The following is an 18822-nucleotide window of genomic DNA, read 5'->3' on the forward strand; positions in this document are numbered from 1 at the left end:
ATGTGGTGCTTTTATGTCTCCTTGGCCACGGCACAAATAGCTACCCGCGTAGAGATCGCGGCCGGGTTTTTTTTTTTTTTTTTTTTTGGCTCTACTCTACCCAAAATAGGGAGAGAGAATTCGTTGGCTGGTTTTGTTGCTTTATTTTCTAAGTGGCTGCCCACTTATTAAGTGGACAGCCAGCATATTTTAAAATTGGTCTGAACCTGCCCAAAAACTCAATAAAACCTTATAAGTTTAAAACGATGCTTTTCACAACACTTCCCAGGCGTCCCTGGATGCAACCACATTGCACAAATGCAATGCAGACATAGATTCCTCACGGGAAAGCGTTTGCTCTTCCCGGAAAACTCGTTCAAATTTTCCGCTTTTTAAGAAAAGCTTCTTTAAAACCATCTTTATTCTTGTACTTGCGTCTTTACGCATATTCCTCTTTCCAGTTCGGATTTCCTCTCGACTATGGATATCCCCTTTCCGATGCACCCGTCACCCACCTTGTGACGCATCAGGAATACTCATCACCTAGTCCTTTCCTACCGAACTTACGGTACAATCCCCTTCACGATGCTCTATGTCACCCAGCCTATGACGCATCAAAGATATCCGTTCCCGGACGGTCGGATACTTCTTTCCGATGCTCCCTGTCACCCATCCGATGTGACGCATCAGAAGTACCCGTTCCGAGTGGCCTTACTGATATTCCCGTTGTCAGTGCTCCCGTCATTACTTTCAATGACGCACTAGGAATACTCTGTACTCGGATGTCTCCACGGAGAAAAACCCTCTCACATAAACTTCCAATAATTCATTTAGAATTATTTTTCATGGTGTTCCAAGCGAGAAAACCCTCTCACTTATAAATCCAATAATTCATTTAGAATTATTTTTATGTCAGATAAAGCCAATTTAGCAACAGCATCACTCCTGGCACCGCATTGTACATAAGAGGGAAAGGAAGCACTCCATAGCTCATGTGCCCCCTTTCTCTTGTAGGCTCGCCCCAACTCTCCCAGAGTGGCAGAAATGCTCACAGAGTGATACCTCGCCCAATTTCCGACTTTGGCCAACTGGGCTAAAAATATCTCAACTGGTGTGTCAATTGACTTGGCAGCAAAGCAATAAAATGTTCCCCTTGTCATTATAGAGCTGATGACGTGAACACATTTTCAGGTCCAAAATAGCAGTTCCCTAAATTTTAGGAGATGCTTCCATGACACTCACACTGGTCATCTGACCATCAATCACCACTGGAACCACATCGAAAAATGCAATGTGAGCCAGCTATCAGGTGATTTACACTCGTAGCCCCACCGTGGCTAACCTTAGTCCAATTGCCCAACTTCAGTGCTCAATGGCCGTCCGGCCTAGACTCTCACTGTCCGCCTCACACCATGCAACTCGGGCATTGGCATTTCCAGAGGGGTGCTTTAAAACAAGTCAAATAAAATTTCGCCCAAAAAGAAATCAACAAGTAAAGTTGCCACAGGCTCGTGACAAGATTCACCCATGCTAAAACCGGGTTCTATCGGAGTAGACTATGCTAAACCGAATGCTTCAAGGTAAAGTTCCAAAACCTGAGAGTATCTGCTAGGTCCTCCTCTTCCATCCACTTCGCATCCAATGCAGGATAGTTCTTGAATTTAACCAAAAACCGCCTAATCGCTTTACCTCTAATCTTTCTATCCTTGTGTGCCAATATCTGTTCTCGAACGAGTATCTCCTCGCTTTCCTCCACTTCAAGTTGCTCATCTAGCTCCCCATCATCGGGCACATCGCCTTTAAAAGGCTTCAAGAGACTCACATGAAATACATTGTGAATCTTCCAAGTATCATGTAGCTTCAATCTAAAGGAGAGATCATTTATCTTTTCTTTTAACTGGAAAGGGCCATAGTACCTCATGCTAAGCTTTGGAAAAAGCCGCTTCTTTCCCTTTTTCTTTCTTAGGCGTGCCTTCTCAAAACGTAAGAGCACCCAATCATCTTCCTTTAATTTCAAATCAGAACGGTGTCAATCTACTGCCTTTTTGTGTCGTTCCTGAGATTTCGCTAAAGCCTCTCGGACCTTGGCAAATGCAGTGTCCAAGTCCCTCGTGTACTGGTCGGCTTCAAAAATCTTATCTTTCGTGCTAAGGGTGGAACCTTCGGAGCACCTTCAATAATCTCAAATGGCGCCTTCCCCGTCGAAGAATGGATCGTGTTATTGTAGGCAAATTCCACCAAGGGGAAAAAAATATTCCATTGAGTCTTCTGATGAGAAATGTAAGACTTCAATAAATCCACTACGATTGAATTCGCAATCTCATATTGCCCATCTGTCTGCGGGTGGAAAGATGACGAGAACCACAACCGTGTGTGAATCGGGGATCTCTATCAGAGACTATTGTCTCAGGCATGCCATGTAATCTAAAAATCTGTGCAATGATCAATCTCCCTAAATGATCCGGCTTGACTGTTTTCTTCACTGAAATGAAGTGAGCTTGCTTGCTAAATCTGTTGATGACAATCCAAATGCCATCATGCCCACTCTATGTCTTCGGGAGATCAAAAATGAAATCCATAGCAATACTTTCTTAGGCGCGGGTGGGAATGGGTAAAGGCTGTAACAATCCCTGTGCTTTATGCCTGTCAAACTTGACCTTTTGGCATACCAAGCAATTGCGTACAAAGGCGTCCACATCTTTCTTGAGTCTTGGCCAAAAGAAGTAACGCTCCACACTTCAAGGTGGTGTCGATGCCGCGGTGACCCGTAAAAGGTGAACAATGGTACTCTATCAAAACCTTTTCCCTCAATGGTTGTGTAACGCACAACATCGTTTTCTTCATCAAGTAGCCATCCCGTATGGAATATCTCGCTACTACCTCCCCATTCTGTATTCGAGTGAACACATTGGAAAAATCCGGATCTGTGGCGTACTGATCAACCATGTCCTTGAAGCTTATATGATGAATCGCGGAAATAGCCAAAACTAGCGGCTTCCGAGAGAAAGCATCTACGACCAAGTTCTTCTATCCCTGAACATGGACAACTAGAAGTGAAACTGTGACAAGATATTAGCCCACCGCATTTGCTTTTCCGAAAGCTGCTTTTGTGACAAGAAGTAGCCTAAATTTTGATGATCAGTGAAGACCGTGAAATCGGCTCCAAGTAGATAATGTCGCCACTGAGTAAGAGCATGGATCAATGCCAAAAGCTCTTTCTCATAAATCTATGATGTCAATTCTGGCCTTGAAAACAATCGGCTTTCATAGGCAATCACATGGCCTTCTTGCATTAAGACCGTACCCAGACTACGACCACAAGCATCACAATATACTTCGAATGGCTTTTGCAAGTCCGGCAAAGCCAACACTGCTCCAGTAGTCAATTTCTCTTTCAGTGTCTGACAGGCAGTCACCTCTGTGGGTCCCCACAAGAAAGGGACTCCTTTCTGTGTCGGAATGTGCAAGGGGGAAGCTACCTCTGCAAACTTTCAAATGAACCGCCAATAGTAAGAACACAAGCTGAAGAAGCTTCCAACTTCATGAACTTTCTTCCAATTTGGCCAATTGGGAATAGTCTCAATCTTATCCTGTGTCTAGGGAATGTTTTGATCTACCAGCTGATTCCCTTTATCCTTTCTGATTCCCGTTATCCTTTCTTTCCTTGTGCCCTGTGACCTGCGGGTAGCGTCTTTCGCTTCTCCTATCCATTGGCATGTCAGAGTCAATCATCGGAACCCTAAGACGCACTATCATCTGATTCTGCTTTCTTTGATGAACTTGCATCTGGTTCCCTTTGTTCGTCGGAACCCTCTTATTCTCCAGAATCTTGTGATGAGCTATCATCTAGTTCCCTTGATTCATTCTCTTCACTGGCAGACTTTTGCCTTTTTGAGGTGGATACTATCCTGCCCTTCGCATAAGTCAATGAGCCGGCATGCATTCCAAATTGTTGCTTAGTCATGTGTAAGGTGCAGCAGAATGAATGTTGTACTTTCTCAAGATGAGTGATCCATATTTGCTCAAGGTTTCTTTTAGTTCTTATGGAAGGGAGAGCATTCCGTTCTTAATGGAGAGTGCTATGATCACGAACAAAGTGAGTGGACACTGTGCGTGCAAGTGTATGAGACTGAGAGATAGAGAGAAGAGAGATAAGACACCAGAGACGTAAAACCCTCCTCCGAAGGCCCCACTCTCGTAGGCGAGAGTGGTCTATGATTGATTGCACAAATGGGTACAATGATGATGCATGGACTGATGCAACTCGAGGCTATGTCGGTGACGACGACAGGAATGGCGACACTGACCTAAGGGCTGAAATCTGCAATCTTCTGACTGCTGTCCAAAAACGCTCAAGGCTGATCTGCTGCAAGTTGAAACACTGATTTCGAGGCTGTTTTTATGCTGCTGAAAAACGCTGCAGTAGCCTGATAAAAACGCTGATGTGCTGCTGTTTTTGAGGGCTGAAAACGCTGCCTATCTAATGCCATCTGATGCTGAAAACGCTGGGGTTTGGTGCTGCTGGTCAAGGCTGAAAACGCTAGGTAATTGCAGCCTTCTGATGATGATGAAAACGCTATGTGCAAAGGGGAGTACTGCGGTCAAGCATTTGCTGAAAACGCCAAGGCAAAGGTGGTCTGCTGGCAATGGTGCAAAACGCTAGGTCTTGGGTGAGGGAAAACGCCAAGGGAATCTCGGCGAGTCTTGCTGAGAGAGGGGGAACCTGTCGCCGAAGCCTGCTGTTCTCCTTGCTCATTTGCTGTTTAGGGCTAACCTTGGTTTGCTTATATATTTTCTTACCCAATTTGCCCTACCTACTTTTGTTGGAAAGTCACTTAAATTAATAAGTGAAAAATGTCAAAAATAGGTAAAATAGGTTAAATGCACTGGAAAAATCCCCTAACTGATTCTAATGGATTCTGATGGGAATACTGATGATCATGCTGTGTGCAACCAGAGGATATGCATCTATACTAAGTGACTGGGCATGCACGGTCTACGAATAGACTCACAAAGTGCCTGATCACTTCTAATCTAGACTCACTAGACTGACGGAAACCCTGTTATGGTGTAGCTTGTCCACGGACACATAGGGTTGGATGTGTCACGTGACATCATGTCCCATAAGTCTCTGAATGGAGCCAAACTTCTGGTTTAAAGCATAGTCTTGAATCTCTTTAGCAAACCACAGCAAAACCGCTCAATCTGGTCTTTCAAAGTAATCTTCCGAAACGAAGACGCTGGCAAACAAGTATCCCAAAATCTCTGGCAGTAGTCATCCAATGTATCTTTCTTAGTCATTTTCAAGTGATGCCAAGTCGTGATGACATCCATCCGCACCGTTCTTTTGAAGTAATATGCCGCCTGTCGCTCCCTGGAATGTTCTGAGAGCCACTCTCCAGAGAAGGCCACGTCAAATGGCATATGGCCGAGTCTAATTGTACCCTTTCTACTGAGACGATGTGTCTCAAGAAATGCATCTCACGCAAGAAAAAACTTGCTCTTTTTTTTCACATTTATAAGCAATATATGCTTCCTAAGTGTCTGGAAAACCCACAAATAAATGGTATTCTATGAAAATCCAAAAGGTCGTCTTGAAAGCTATCTTGTAGACGTCTCCGAGAGCAATAGACATCTGATGGTAATCACTCTTTATATCAATTCAATAAGTAGAATTATGAAGTTTGTCGAGTATATCATCGATCCTCGTAATGTGGAAATCTCTTCCGGTTCATTGTTTCTTTATCTTGGCCTCGGCTAATTCTATAAGGTGGCCAGTTTGGTGTACTACCACGAATCAATCATGTGATCTTCACGACGTAAAGGAGGTAACTCGCTTTGTACGCCTTCAGAGAAACAATCAGCCCCTATTGCAAAAAATCTTGTCATTCTTTATCGAGGTCAAACATATTCGACCTTTAATCATCATTCAAATCTGAGTAAAGAAACTAAATTTCATCAAGTACAATCTCTTTGCCCTTCATTTGTCGAACTCGCTTTCTCGGCCTGATAGTCAAGCACGGCGTTGTTCTTGTGGTACCAAGGGATTTCGAGGAGGACATCACAACCTTCCTAAGGGCATTACGTAGAAGTCCTCGTGCCCTAAATACCCCTGACATTGCAAATGACGTTTGCCAATGATCGGTCTAATGGCAACATCCCGTCCGGGTGCCGCTAGAACTGCCTCCACCTGTCGGGTGTAATTCCAAGTCGAGCCGGCAATTCAAGAAGTTGGCCTTGGCTCCTCCATCAAAGAAAAATGAGGGCTTCCTGATCTTTCACTTTGCCCCAAGGGCAGCAAAGTCTTGTACTTTCGTTCATCTGATTCAGTTCGGGCCCCACTCAATGTGGTACCACTTCTGCTTTCATCTTTCATGTTCTTCCGCACTCGACTGCTGCTCTGTAACTCTCAAGTTTATCTTTTGGTGGTCCTTTGAGTTCTCGTCCATCCCTTTCTGCGTGTACAGGTTCCACTTCTGTCACAAAATGGTGACATGGCATGACCACCCGCGGGCAGAAACTGTACGAGCAGATATGCTGACTTGGCAGTACGGACAGGTGCTCACGTGGCAATACTTTACAGGTGTTGTCGTGGCAGAAACTGACAGGACAGCAATACGGATCTCCGCATATCGCGCTGACATGCTGACGTGGCTGTTGTACGGATTTCTGCAAATTGTGTTGATGCTTTTTCGGGGCAGATTTTTGGGATCAGTTGCTTTTGGAACAAATTGCTTTAGGGATTATTTGCTTTTGAGTTTAATTGCTTTTCGGGCTCTGCTTTTGGCATCCCTTGTAAGAATAAAAGAGCCCTAAGGGCAGGCATCTGGACGCAAAGTCTGAGAGCAGAGGACCCTTCGGGAGTTGTACTTTGCTCAAAGATTAATATAAAAGAAATACCGAAAGGGGCGCCAGTCATAGGGGCCAATCTCTCTTGGCCCGGAACTACACCGGGCCGTGTCGACCAAATTGAATTGTGATTTTACGTTGTGAAGTATTTTAAGTGATTCTCTCTCTCGTGTCGTGACAGATTCTTGACTTGGGGTGCCCAAGCTTGTGACAGTGGCATCAAAGCATCAGACATGTGCTTTTCCCGAAGCATATCGGTCCTATCAAATTGCAAACAAGGCACTCTTGGAAATTATTATTTGAGGTATATTTGGGATCTTCGGGTCTCGACTCCGGACTTATTAGCGACTTTCACCCTTCATACATCGCGCATCGAGCGCGCTCCCGTCTTCATCGCTCTGTCTTACAGAGCACAAAGCCATAAAGAATCCCTATGGATTCCAACAAAGACCAGTCGCCTTCTTTTGCATCTGCTAATGCGGGAGGAGATCACGAAGAAGATTCCCATGAGCAAACAAAGGAAGAGTATGGCCCACCTCGGCCTACTCAGTTCGAGGTTGAAGAGATGGAACATCGACAACTGGTTGACGAGGCCATGAAGCAGATGATTAAAATTGCGAAGGACCCAAAATTTGCAAATTTTTTGTCTCAGCAATCCATCGTTGAAGTACATACTCAATGGCAAAAAACCACCAAGCCACCAATCAAACCAGCGATCAAGAAGCCTCCTACTCCAAGAATGTTTACTGAAGAAGAACTCCATGATCCGGTCCATGCCCAAATCAATCAGCTTCTGGACACGAAGAAGCCGTCAGAAAAGCAATTGAAGCAACGTAACAAGGGAACTAGTTTCCCGGATTACTTGGGTCAAAAATCCACTTTTGAAAACGCAAGAAAGCAGAAGAAGCGTGTATGCTTTGAAGGATTCCCTAGTTCGTCCTCGTCTTCTGACAGCTCAGACACCTCATCTTCTTCTGACTCGAGTGATGCAGGAAGGGCAAGACACGACGGAAAGATCACATGTTTTATGCAAAAAGAAAGCATTTTTACAAAGCCAATCAATATGATTTCCTCGATGACAAGGGCAAAAAGCCCAAAGAATTCAAAGAGGGAGGACAGGTAGTAAAGTTTGAGCACCTTTCAGGGTTTCGAGATGCTCCCAAGTTTGACATAGCATTTTCTGAAGGCATGGAGGCCGCTATACAAAGCACTCCAAGATCAAACGGGCGGCATCCTTTCTCAAAAGGCAATGCACAGACATGGTGGTCCACTCTGTTGTTAAGGAAATAAGCCCCGACAAAGTGGTTGAAATTTAAGAAACTCTTTATTTCTTCATGGCTCACACAAGAATACGAATGAGACGTGATTATTGAATGGAACCATGTTCGGATGGTCAAGACAGAATCTTTGGATTCTTACTGTGAAAGATTCTAGAAAATTTTTCTACCTGTTTCATCCTTTAAGAAGATCAGTTTTAAGAAGCAGATTGAACGATTTTGTTGTGGGCTTCCCAAAGAAATTCGAGACTACTGCCTCGAAAGGAAGTCCAAGTCTATACAAAAGTTGATGGGACACGCGAAGTGGGGATTTGCCATACATTCGGGTAAATTGACTTACCCATCAGATGAATTTTCAACAAGTCATAGCAAGAACAATCGACGAAGAGATAGACGACCTTCTCTCACACAAGACCAAAGAGATGAATATTTCAAAGCAGGAAAGTGTTTTGAATGTGGAGAACAAGGACATATCGCTACACGGTGCCCCAAAAGGCCACAAGAATTAGGATGACTGACAGATTGAAAGAACGGCAAGACGAGGAGATATCATTCCAGAACAGATTTTTGAATTAGCATTATTTTGCTTTATAAATTTAAAAAACAAGACTTTTTGGAAGATGATTTAAAATTTTGAATAAACCTAATGTTTTATGAAAGAATATAAAAAGAGCAGAACTAAGAATGAAATGGAGCAATGACAGCTCCTAAATGAACCTGATAACGAATCCTGAATCATGACTGATTCAATGAAATGAATGATTGGACCACTTTGTTCAGTATAAACTTAGTGATGGATTGGGATCCCCAGAAATGATTCTCACACACGATAGTGCTTGAGGCGAATGACTACTTGCACACGACAGTGCTTGAGTGGAAAAAAAAAATCTCTATAAACATGATCGCAATATGGGATTAGTTAACCAGACATCAATGACGTCCAGAATGGATCTAGATGTGGTCACTAAATACGTTGCTGGCAGTCATTGTCTGAGATTGGGAATGAATGTTTCTGTGATTGATTGTCATGTGATGTTCTGTGATGTCATGTGTAGTGATGTGTCTGTTGTCTTTGTACATGTGCTAGATGTGTCGTGTTTAGTGCGTCGGTACTAACAGTCAGTGTCTACTAAGATAATTTATGGTCTATGTCTATTTTGCAGGCGTAATCAAGGGTGATTACAATCCTTTCAAGGGGAGGGTATGTCACAAAATGGTGACGTGGTGACGTGGCATGACCACCCGCTTGCAAAAACTGTACAAGCAGATATGCTGACGTGGCAGTACGGACAGGTGCTCACGTGGCAGAAACTGTACGGACGACAGTACGGATCTCACATATCGCGCTGACATGCTAACGTGGTTGTTGTTACGGATTTTCGAAAATTGCGCTAATGCTTTTTCTGGGCAGATTTTTGGGATCAATTGCTTTTGAAACAAATTGTTTTAGGGATTATTTGCTTTTGAGTTTAATTGCTTTTGGGGCTCTGCTTTTGGCATCTCTTGTAAGAATAAAAGAGCCCTAAGGGCCTCACTCTTCAGGCATTTCGACGCGGAGTCTGAGAGCAGAGGACCCTTCGGGAGTTGTACTTTGCTCAAATTAATATAAAAGAAATACAGAAAGGGACGCCAGTCTTTGGGGCCAATCTCTCTGGGCACGGAACTACGTCGGGCCGTGTCGACCAAATTGAACTGCGATTTTAAAGTTGTGGAGTATTTTTAAGTGATTCTCTCTTTCGTGTCCCGACAAATTCTTGACTTGGGGTGCCCAAGCTTGTGACAGCTTCTCTACACTCGTCTGTCCTTTCGGCTTTCCTCCCTACCTGAGAGGAGAAACAATGGCTACATGCCATCTCGTGTCACGTGACACATCCAACCCTATGTGCCAATGGACAAGCTACAACATGATCAGGGTTCAGTCAGTCAAGTCAAGTCTAGAATAGGAAGTGATCTGGCACTTTTGTGAGTCTGTTCGCAGACCGTGCATGTTTAGACACTTAGATTAGATGCATATCCTTTGGTTGCACGCAGCATGACTATCAAATTCCAATCAGATCCCATCAGTAGCATTTTTTCAGTGCATATGTGAGTCTGTTCGCAGACCGTGCATGTTTAGACACTTAGATTAGATGCATATCCTTTGGTTGCACGCAGCATGACTATCAAATTCCAATCAGATCCCATCAGTAGCATTTTTTCAGTGCATAGGCCTATTTTCCCTATTTTTGACATTTTTCACTTATTATTTTTAAGTGACTTTTGTTGGAAAGTAGGTAGGGCAATTTTGCTAAGTTTGTATAAATAAAAACCTAGCGCTAGCACTTTCTGGCAGAAGAGGCAGCAGGAACTCAGTTCAACAGGCACCTTCTCAGCAGGATCCCCAGCAAGCTAGCGTTTTCTCTCAACAGAAGGCCTAGCGTTTTTGCACCAGATCAGCCAGCGTTCTTGCACTTGTAGATTCCCGGCGATAGTAGAACCACAGATCAGCCTAGCATTTTGCATTTGCAAGACATTCGGCAACAGCATAACCAGCAAGAGCCCTAGCGTTTTTGCAAGAAGACTTCAAATCAGCCCTAGCGTTTTTGGTTTGCAGATTCACCGTGACGGAACATCAAGAACCACCAGCGTTTTCAGTTTTCAGCCTTTAGAACTTACAGAAGAACCCCCGAACCTCGCAGAACTCACCTTCCCACACCAGATCCTCGCCGCACGGTCAGATTCCGCAACGTTTACAGTTTCAACCCGAAAAACGCAGATTTCAACATCTGCATTTTCAGTGCGTCGTCGTCGCATCGTCGCCATCGACATCGTCACCTACATAGAGTCAGAATTCAGCATATAAAGATTTGCAGATTTCAGCCCTTAGCGATTTCAATTTTCAGCCGTCTCATTGTCGGCAAGTCCAAGCATTGTAGAGATTGTGCAATCAATAGTAGACCACTCTCACCATCGAGAGTGGGGCCCTTGGAGGAGGGTTTTACAACGTCTTTGGTGTCTCTTCTCTATCTCTTAGTCTCATGTACTTCCATTCATAGTGTCCATTCACTTTGTTTGTGTCCATTGCACTCTCTCACTAAAGGAACCGAAGGCTCTCCCTTCCGTAAGTAAACGGAACCCTTGAGCACAGTTCGGAGCACTCATCTTGAGCAAAGATCAAACATTCATTCCGCTGCACCTTACATTGGTATCAGAGCTTTGGCAGTGTTCTCTATCACTCAAGGAAAGAACCACAAGAACCACATAATTTGATTTTTTTGTTTGTTGAGGTCGCACGAACCCAAGTTCACTTGGACGTGTCGATTCCTAATCGTGTTTTTGAAGAGTGACAGGAATCCCAAGAAAGAAGGGCTTGTCCAGTCTCCCCTTGTGCCTCTTTTCACTCATTGAGAGCGGACCGTGCACTTAGCGGCCGGCCAATCAACGTGAGGTGGGAAAAAGCAACCTTGGTGTGAGCGCAAGGCAGCCAAGGGGTGCACCCGCGGAAAAGAGCAGAACTCGGGTGAAGAGAAGATCCTTCTCTAACACAGATTGCAAGCGAAAGAAGAACCACAAGAACCTCAAGAACTCAAGAATCCAAGAACCAAGACCCCCAAGAACCCAAGTTCCTCGTGAACTTAAGAACCCAAGACCACAAGAACCCAAGACTTTAGTGGATGGTCGTCACTCAAAGCGGAATGGATACTTCGCTTGGAGGTGGTGAGCATGAGAGAGGCGAAGAAGAATTTTCCCCTCCAGGAGGTTTTTCCGACCCTTCCCCTTCCCCATCTACACCAAGGATTGCACTAACTCCTATGGAGGAGTTGAAGCAGTTGTTTAAGGAAAGGAAGTTAGAACGCGAAGCAAGGAAGTTAGAACGAGAAGAAAGAATGGCAGCCGCAAATCATGAATACGAAGAAAGAATGGCAGCCATAGCGCATGAGTGCGAGCAAGCGCGCTTGGAAGCCAAAGTAAGACAAGACGAATCGGATCGCGAGAACAAAGAAAGAGAAGCAGAATTTGATCGCGAGAACAAAGAAAGACAAGCAACATTTGATCGCGAGAACAAAGCAAGACAAGCAATGAACGACCGACACATGAAAGAGATGTTGCGACTCTTTTCTCAAGTTCAAGCACAGATGGAAGAGATTCGGGAAAAGGAGACTCTCTCAGTCTCTTCTTCTCCAAAGCATGACACACAAGATTTGAATGATAATGATGAGCATGATGATTTGAATGATAATGATGAGCATGATGATTTAGATGACAATGACAAGCATGATGATCACGATGTGATTTCTCACGAGCATGATGATTTGCATGAAGATGATGTGATTGTTCACAAGGATGATGTGTTAGTTGATACTTTCTCTAGTGAAGCTAACCTCATTGCAGATTCGATCAATCACAAAGAACCGATCTTGGCTCTCGAGCCGAGGTCCACAGAATCCCCACAGGAAGATTCAATCAAACACGATGAACCGATCTTGGCTCTCGAGCCTATGTCCAAAGAACCCTCACAGGAAGTATTATGTGTTCGCATGATAAGTCAGCACGCATTGATCGAGTGTTTCATTCGTGATCGTTTCCTGTATTTCAGTCAACGTCTTTATGTGATCCCTTTTCCTAGGCATGACATATCGTACGTTGAGCACGTTTCACTCATGAATGAGCACGGATGTATGCGGATTATTCATGAAAAGCTGAAAAGCATGCATTCAAGGAAGGCACATTCCATGTCTCTTCCTTGGCACGACACAATTGTAGAAAGAGCACAAGAAAGAATGAGCACCAAGCATGGGCATTTCCGTTGTGAATTGCCACAGTTGATTGATTTAGATCAGAAGAGAAAGATTCACTATCATTGTTTGTGTGTATGTGGTGAACGGTTTGGCACTCCGTCTATTTGTTCATCTACATTGCATGCACAGTCTTTTAGGTAGACGAGATTTTCTAGTCACCTTACATGCAATAGGTATATATGTACCTAGATGAATCCAGGATGAGCCCAGACTCACCCTTAAAGGAAAGTGCAAGGTATAGACCCATGGTAGTCACCCACAAGACAATATAACCATCAGCTCCATCATGCATAGTATTGACTAAATACCACGACATCCCCACTAACGTCGTCAGTGCCCAATAGGTATGTTCATGTTTTTGTGTTGGAAGTGGTTGCAGGAATTTTCAACTTCGGAGATTCTTGAAGGTGGACCTACGCCCATAGAAGAAGTGGAAGCATTGAAGGAGACTCAGAAGACTTTGTGTCGCTTTCGGCGCGGCCCAAAGAAGCAAGCGTTGCAGGCCTTTATGAAGTTCAAGTACCGCACGACCCACATCAGAGTGGGCCGACGAAGAGTCTCTTCCAGGATTTCGGATGCTATTGGCGATCTCCCTCGACGCCATACAGTTCGGTACCAGTACCTCACTTTGAAAAGGAGGGGATGTCACGTGACACATCCAACCCTGTGTCCGTGGACAAGCTACAACATGATCAAGGTTCATTCAGTCAAGTCAAGTCTAGAATAGGGAGTGATCTCGCACTTTTGTGAGTCTGTTCGCAGACCGTGCATGTCCAGACACTTAGATTAGATGCATATCCTCTGGTTGTACGTAGCATGACCATCAGATTCCAATCAGATCCAATCAATAGCATTTTTACAGTGCATAGACCTATTTTCCCTATTTTTGACATTTTTCACTTATTATTTTTAAGTGACTTTTGTTGGAAAGTAGGTAGGGCAATTTTGCCAAGTTTGTAGAAATAAAAACCTAGCGCTAGCACTTTTTGGCAGAGGAGGGAGCAGGAACTCAGTTCAACAAGCACCTTCTCAGCAGGACCCCCAGCAGGCTAGCGTTTTCTCTCAACAGAAGGCCTAGCGTTTTTGCACCAGATCAGCCAGCATTTTTGCACTTGCAGATTCTTGGCGATAGTAGAACCACAGATCAGCCTAGCATTTTGCATTTGCAAGACATTCGGCAACAGCAGAACCAGCAAGAGCCCTAGCGTTTTTGCAGAAGACTTCAAATCAGCCCTAGCGTTTTTGGTTTGCAAATCAGCCCCGGAGTTTTGCAAATTCACCGCGACGGAACATCAAGAACCACCAATGTTTTCAGTTTTCAGCCTTTAGCACTCGCAGAAGAACCCCCGAACCTCGCATATCTCACCTTCCCGCAGCAGATCCTCGCCGCACGGTCAAATTCCGCAAGGTTTACAGATTCAACCCGAAAAACGCAGATTTCAGCATCTGCGTTTTCAGCGCGTCGTCGTCGCATCGTCGCCATCGACATCGTCACCGACATAGAGTCAGAATTCAGCAGATAAAGATTTGCAAATTTCAGCCCTTAGCGATTTCAGTTTTCAGCTGTCTCGTCGTTGTCCTCATCGTCGCCGACAGCGTCGACAAGTCCAAGCATTGTAGAGATTGTGTGATCAATAGTAGACCACTCTCGCCATCGAGAGTGGGGCCCTTGGAGGAGGGTTTTACGTCTCTGGTGTCGTATTCTCTTCTCTATCTCTCAATCTCATGTATTTCCATTCACAGTGTCCATTGCACTCTCACTGAAGGAACAGAAGGCTCTCCCTTCCGTAAGTAAAAGGAACCCTTGAGCACAGTTCAGAGCACTCATCTTGAGCAAATATCAAACATTCATTCCGTTGCACCTACATCTAGAGTAAATCTTATCAATCCGGTAATTCTTCAGGTGTCTCGCCAATCTCGGGTCCTTTGAGTACTTAATCAATCTGTTCACACATATGCCAATCTCGAGTCCCTAGAGTACTTAATCAATCTCTTCACATATATGCCTATCTACAGTTGACGTTTGTACCCCGTTTTGGCAAACTTGTCCAAAAGAAAAAATTGCCCAAATCTTCATTCTTTTCTTCAGTTCCCGCGCCAAATTTTCAACTTTTCTTTGCCTTCCCACTGAGAGGTGTCATTTCTGTCAGATTCTTCACGAGAACCCATGTGTAATCTGGGATTCTTTATGGCTTTATGCCCTGTAAGACAGAGAGATGAAGACGGGAGCGCGCCCAATGCACGATGTATGAAGGGTGGGAATGGCTAATAAGTTCGGGGTCGGGACACGAAGATTCTTTCACGAAAGTCTGTGTGCTGCAAAGAGGATCGGATCCTCCGTAGAAGAAGAATCTTTCTATGCTCTGATACCACTGTAACAAACTAGGACACCCCAAGTCTAGATTCGACCGCGACACAGCAGAGATTCACTCTAGAACAGTTCACAAAAGACAACACAGCCAGGCATAGTTCCGTGCCCAGAAGTATTGGCCCCAAAGACTGGCGCCCCTTTCTTTATATTAATTTGTGTGCAAAGTACAAGGGAGACTACGAGCACTCACACTCAGACTCTGCGTCCAGATGCTCTGAGTAATGAGGGCCCAACAAACTTATTTATTCTTACGAGGGATGCCCAAAAGCAGAGCCCCAAAATCTCAAACTCAAAAGCTTCTTAATCTCAAAAGCAACTGTAATCCAAAAGCTGCCAAAATCAGCCAGTGTAATTTCCGGAAATCCATACACTGCCACGTCAGCATGTTAGCGGAAATTGCGGCGATCCATACAACGTGCCACGTCAACATGTCAACGCATTTTCTAGAGCTTTTCCTGCTGGCTTGCTGCCACATCAACTTGTCGGTGCATTTCAGGGGTTGTGTGTGTCCAGAGGCCTGCCACATCACTAGTTTGTGACATTAGCACTGTAAGCAAAGAAGGGGGGGTCTTGTCATTGTTCTCCACACGCACGTCACTGCCACTCGTTGCGCATTTCAGAACGCTAGCAGAGGGTGAGCCACTGAGTTGGAGGAGAAGGTCGACGCCGTGGTGGGCGTTTTAAAACGTAAGAGACAGGGCAAGGGGCTCACATCGGCGCCGCCTTGAGGGGTCTGCGTGTTCCTGCCGACGTTTCAATACATGCAGCAGGGGGGAAGCCGGTGCCGACTGTGATTATGCTTGCAAACGCCTACATTCAAAATGCTGGTGACAGCATAACTCAGTGGCGCTCCACGGGAAGAAGCAAAGGGTGATACGGTAGTGGTGTTCCCTAGCGTTCTAGAACGCTGCTTGAGGAGGGAGGGGAATGAAAAACACCGCCAGTAGAGGGAATGGACGCCGCCAGCAGAGGGGGAGCATTTCTTCTCTTCACGGGTGATCTTCTCTCCGAGCCGTCTTGCTCGTCCAAGGTCATGGAGCACTATGCTCTAATACCATGTCAAAGTCGACAATGCGGAAGCAACAAGCATAGGCACCAAGGGGGGGGGGGGGGGGGGGGGGGGGGGGAGAGAGAGAGAGAGAGAGAGAGAGAGAGAGAGAGAGAGAGAGAGAGACTACTGAACCAACCAACCTTGGCAATGAAAATGATGATATACAATGGGGGCTGAGGGTTGCTTATATAGCATCCTCAGTGAATTGCCCTACCTAGACTTTGACAAATAAGTAAAATAAATACAAGCATGCGAAACAGAGCCTGAAACAGTATATTACAGCCTGCTGTGTATTTTTGCAGATTTAGGGTTTTGACCCCTTTTGATCCCTAATATTTCCAGTCCGATAAAAGTCGAATAGCTCGTTGGAACTTACAAGTTTTCTCCAAAGTTTTGATTGAAGAAAGGGATACCGAGAGGGGTGCCAACCTTTGGGGCCAACGCGGTGTCACTGTCTGCTTGGAAGCATTCTAGCTCCTAGGCCGTGTTTTGTTTGAAGTGCAATTTCCAGTCACAGGCTTATTCGTGAAGTTCCTCTCAGTCGTACAGTTTAACAATGTAAAGATCGGGTAAGAGCTAAAGTCTACCACCCTTTGGCGAGTCTACCGGCCGGTTTCACTTGGTGTGCTTGCAAATAGCCCAAATAGTTTGAAAAGGACAAATGAGGGTGTGATTAGATAAAATTCATAAGAGTCTTTAAGCAAGTGCACTTGACTAAACCATATTGCTTATGAGGAACCAGCTCATACCGCTTGAAGTTGTCTGTTCCATATAACCATACTCATGGACTTCAGACACTTTCTAGACATGGAACTAGCCAATCTTTTTGATATAATGATTTGTCTTAACGATTGAAAACCTTCAACTTATAATTTTTTAAGAATGGAAATAATCTTTAAGCCTTATACTCTATGGTCTATACAAAGTCACTTCACTCGGTTCTTATCCATGACATCCGAGCTCTCAAGATCTTTGTGGAAGTCCCTCTCAAGTTAGCTTTGAAGTCTTTCTCTCAAGCTCTTCAGCCCTAATCTTCGGCTTTTACAGGCTGTCATTTTCAAGTGTGTTTTTTTTTAATGTGCTTTTTACAATGTTATAGGGTCCTGTTATTTTAGCCGAGAGTCGAGTCTTTAAAGAATAAACACAATGGAACAGAGCTTACTAATATAAAGGGCTAAAAGGGCTAGAGTTCAACGTGACCAAAAAAGCAGCCTGCAACATTAAAAAATGGTCATTTAGGCCCATCAATAGAGACCCCAACGTTGACCTAAAAACTGTCAACGAGCCCTGAACAAAACGTACTACTCTGTGGTACAAGACAGAACGTACAAGTTGCCCCATACGTCGAATGTGAACAACTTTGCTATATGAGCATAGTAATTAAATTCTACCATGAAGAAACTAAGAGCGTTATTCGAATGCACCTCATCTCGATAATGACTCACCTTGCACTCAGAGGGTGTAACTGTCCCAAATGCAGTAAGATCTTCTTGACTGGCTCCCCAAGATCTTAGCAAATCCAACACTTCAAAGTTACTCAAAAGCCCTGAGTTTGCTTCTTTACTGCCATCATTCAAACAAAGAAACGCGTTTGAGTTTAAGAATACTGCAAAGCCAAAAATTGACTTAATGCTCTCAAACTTGAAGCCATAAGCTCAAAATGTAGACATGAAAATAAGAAAGTTCTGATCGAAATTTTTTTTCAAGAACATCATATTGAAATTTGATGTCTTTAAGCAAGGAAGAGATGTCTTACACTTTCATGTTCCTGATCCTCAGAGCAGTTTTCTGCTGACGGAGGACTAAAAGAAGTCTAAGCCATGTATGGACTGCATCCCCTGCAAAGATCGTTATTCCGTTTGCTGAGAAACGCTGCGGTGCGCAAGGTGAAACGCAAGGTGAAAATGGCCAACGCAGTCTTCGCGGTTTGTTCAAATGTTGTCCTTCGCGTAGGCTAGGCGTACTTTCATTCACGCCCTACACTTGGACGGCCTGGATCTAACAAAGGGAGATTGCATGCGTGTTCAGACTCTTAGACCGTAGGGTAAAACCCCCCACTTAAGGCCACCTAAGAGAGGGAGCCTAGATCTTCGATCTCCAAGCCCAATTATAACCAGTCAGTAGCTCATTTGATTCGCTTTGTCGAGAGCTTTACGAAAAAATTGATCTCAACTTTTTTGATGATCGGAGCCGAAAGTTATAAATCCATTTATGCATTCCTGTGTAACAAAAATGGGTGTGAAAAAGAAGACACACCAACCCCAAAAGAAAGACATGGGTGCCAACAAGGGTTAAAGTCATCCATTGCCCAATGAAAAGGTTGCATTTCAAATAAAATGAACGTTGAGCATTCTTTTGAATTGCACAAAGTTGGTTCAGCTTTGTATTATTATTGGGGGTGTCATTGTCCTTTCTTTGGGGGGTGGTTTTTTATTGGCCCCTTTACCCTAGACCCCTTAAAGAGCCAAGCCCATAGGCCCGCTCCATTCACGAATGAAACAAACAGTGCATTTGGTT

The 18822-nt window shown here is 44.4% G+C and overlaps 1 protein-coding gene across 2 annotated transcripts in view; it reads right to left on the reverse strand.

Moving 5' to 3' along the window:
* LOC147455625 (uncharacterized) overlaps positions 1-18250 on the reverse strand; it is a 92859-nt gene extending 74609 nt beyond the window's left edge. The window contains exons 1-2 of one of the 2 annotated variants that reach the window (XR_015188391.1): positions 18062-18250; positions 17751-17868 (exon numbers count right to left, since the gene is read on the reverse strand). Coding sequence is in view for 1 of the 2 variants with exons in the window: in XM_086514361.1 (XP_086370487.1) it covers positions 17751-17868; positions 18062-18069 (126 nt within the window). In the remaining variant the exon portion in view is untranslated. The remainder of the gene's footprint in view (positions 1-17750; positions 17869-18061) is intronic. The other variant, XM_086514361.1, reaches the window with a different exon arrangement.
* Between the last annotated feature and the right edge of the window lie 572 nt (positions 18251-18822).

This window comes from Adiantum capillus-veneris, chromosome 6, assembly GCF_014529385.1.
Source record: "Adiantum capillus-veneris isolate H3 chromosome 6, ASM1452938v2, whole genome shotgun sequence".
NCBI lineage: Eukaryota > Viridiplantae > Streptophyta > Polypodiopsida > Polypodiales > Pteridaceae > Adiantum > Adiantum capillus-veneris.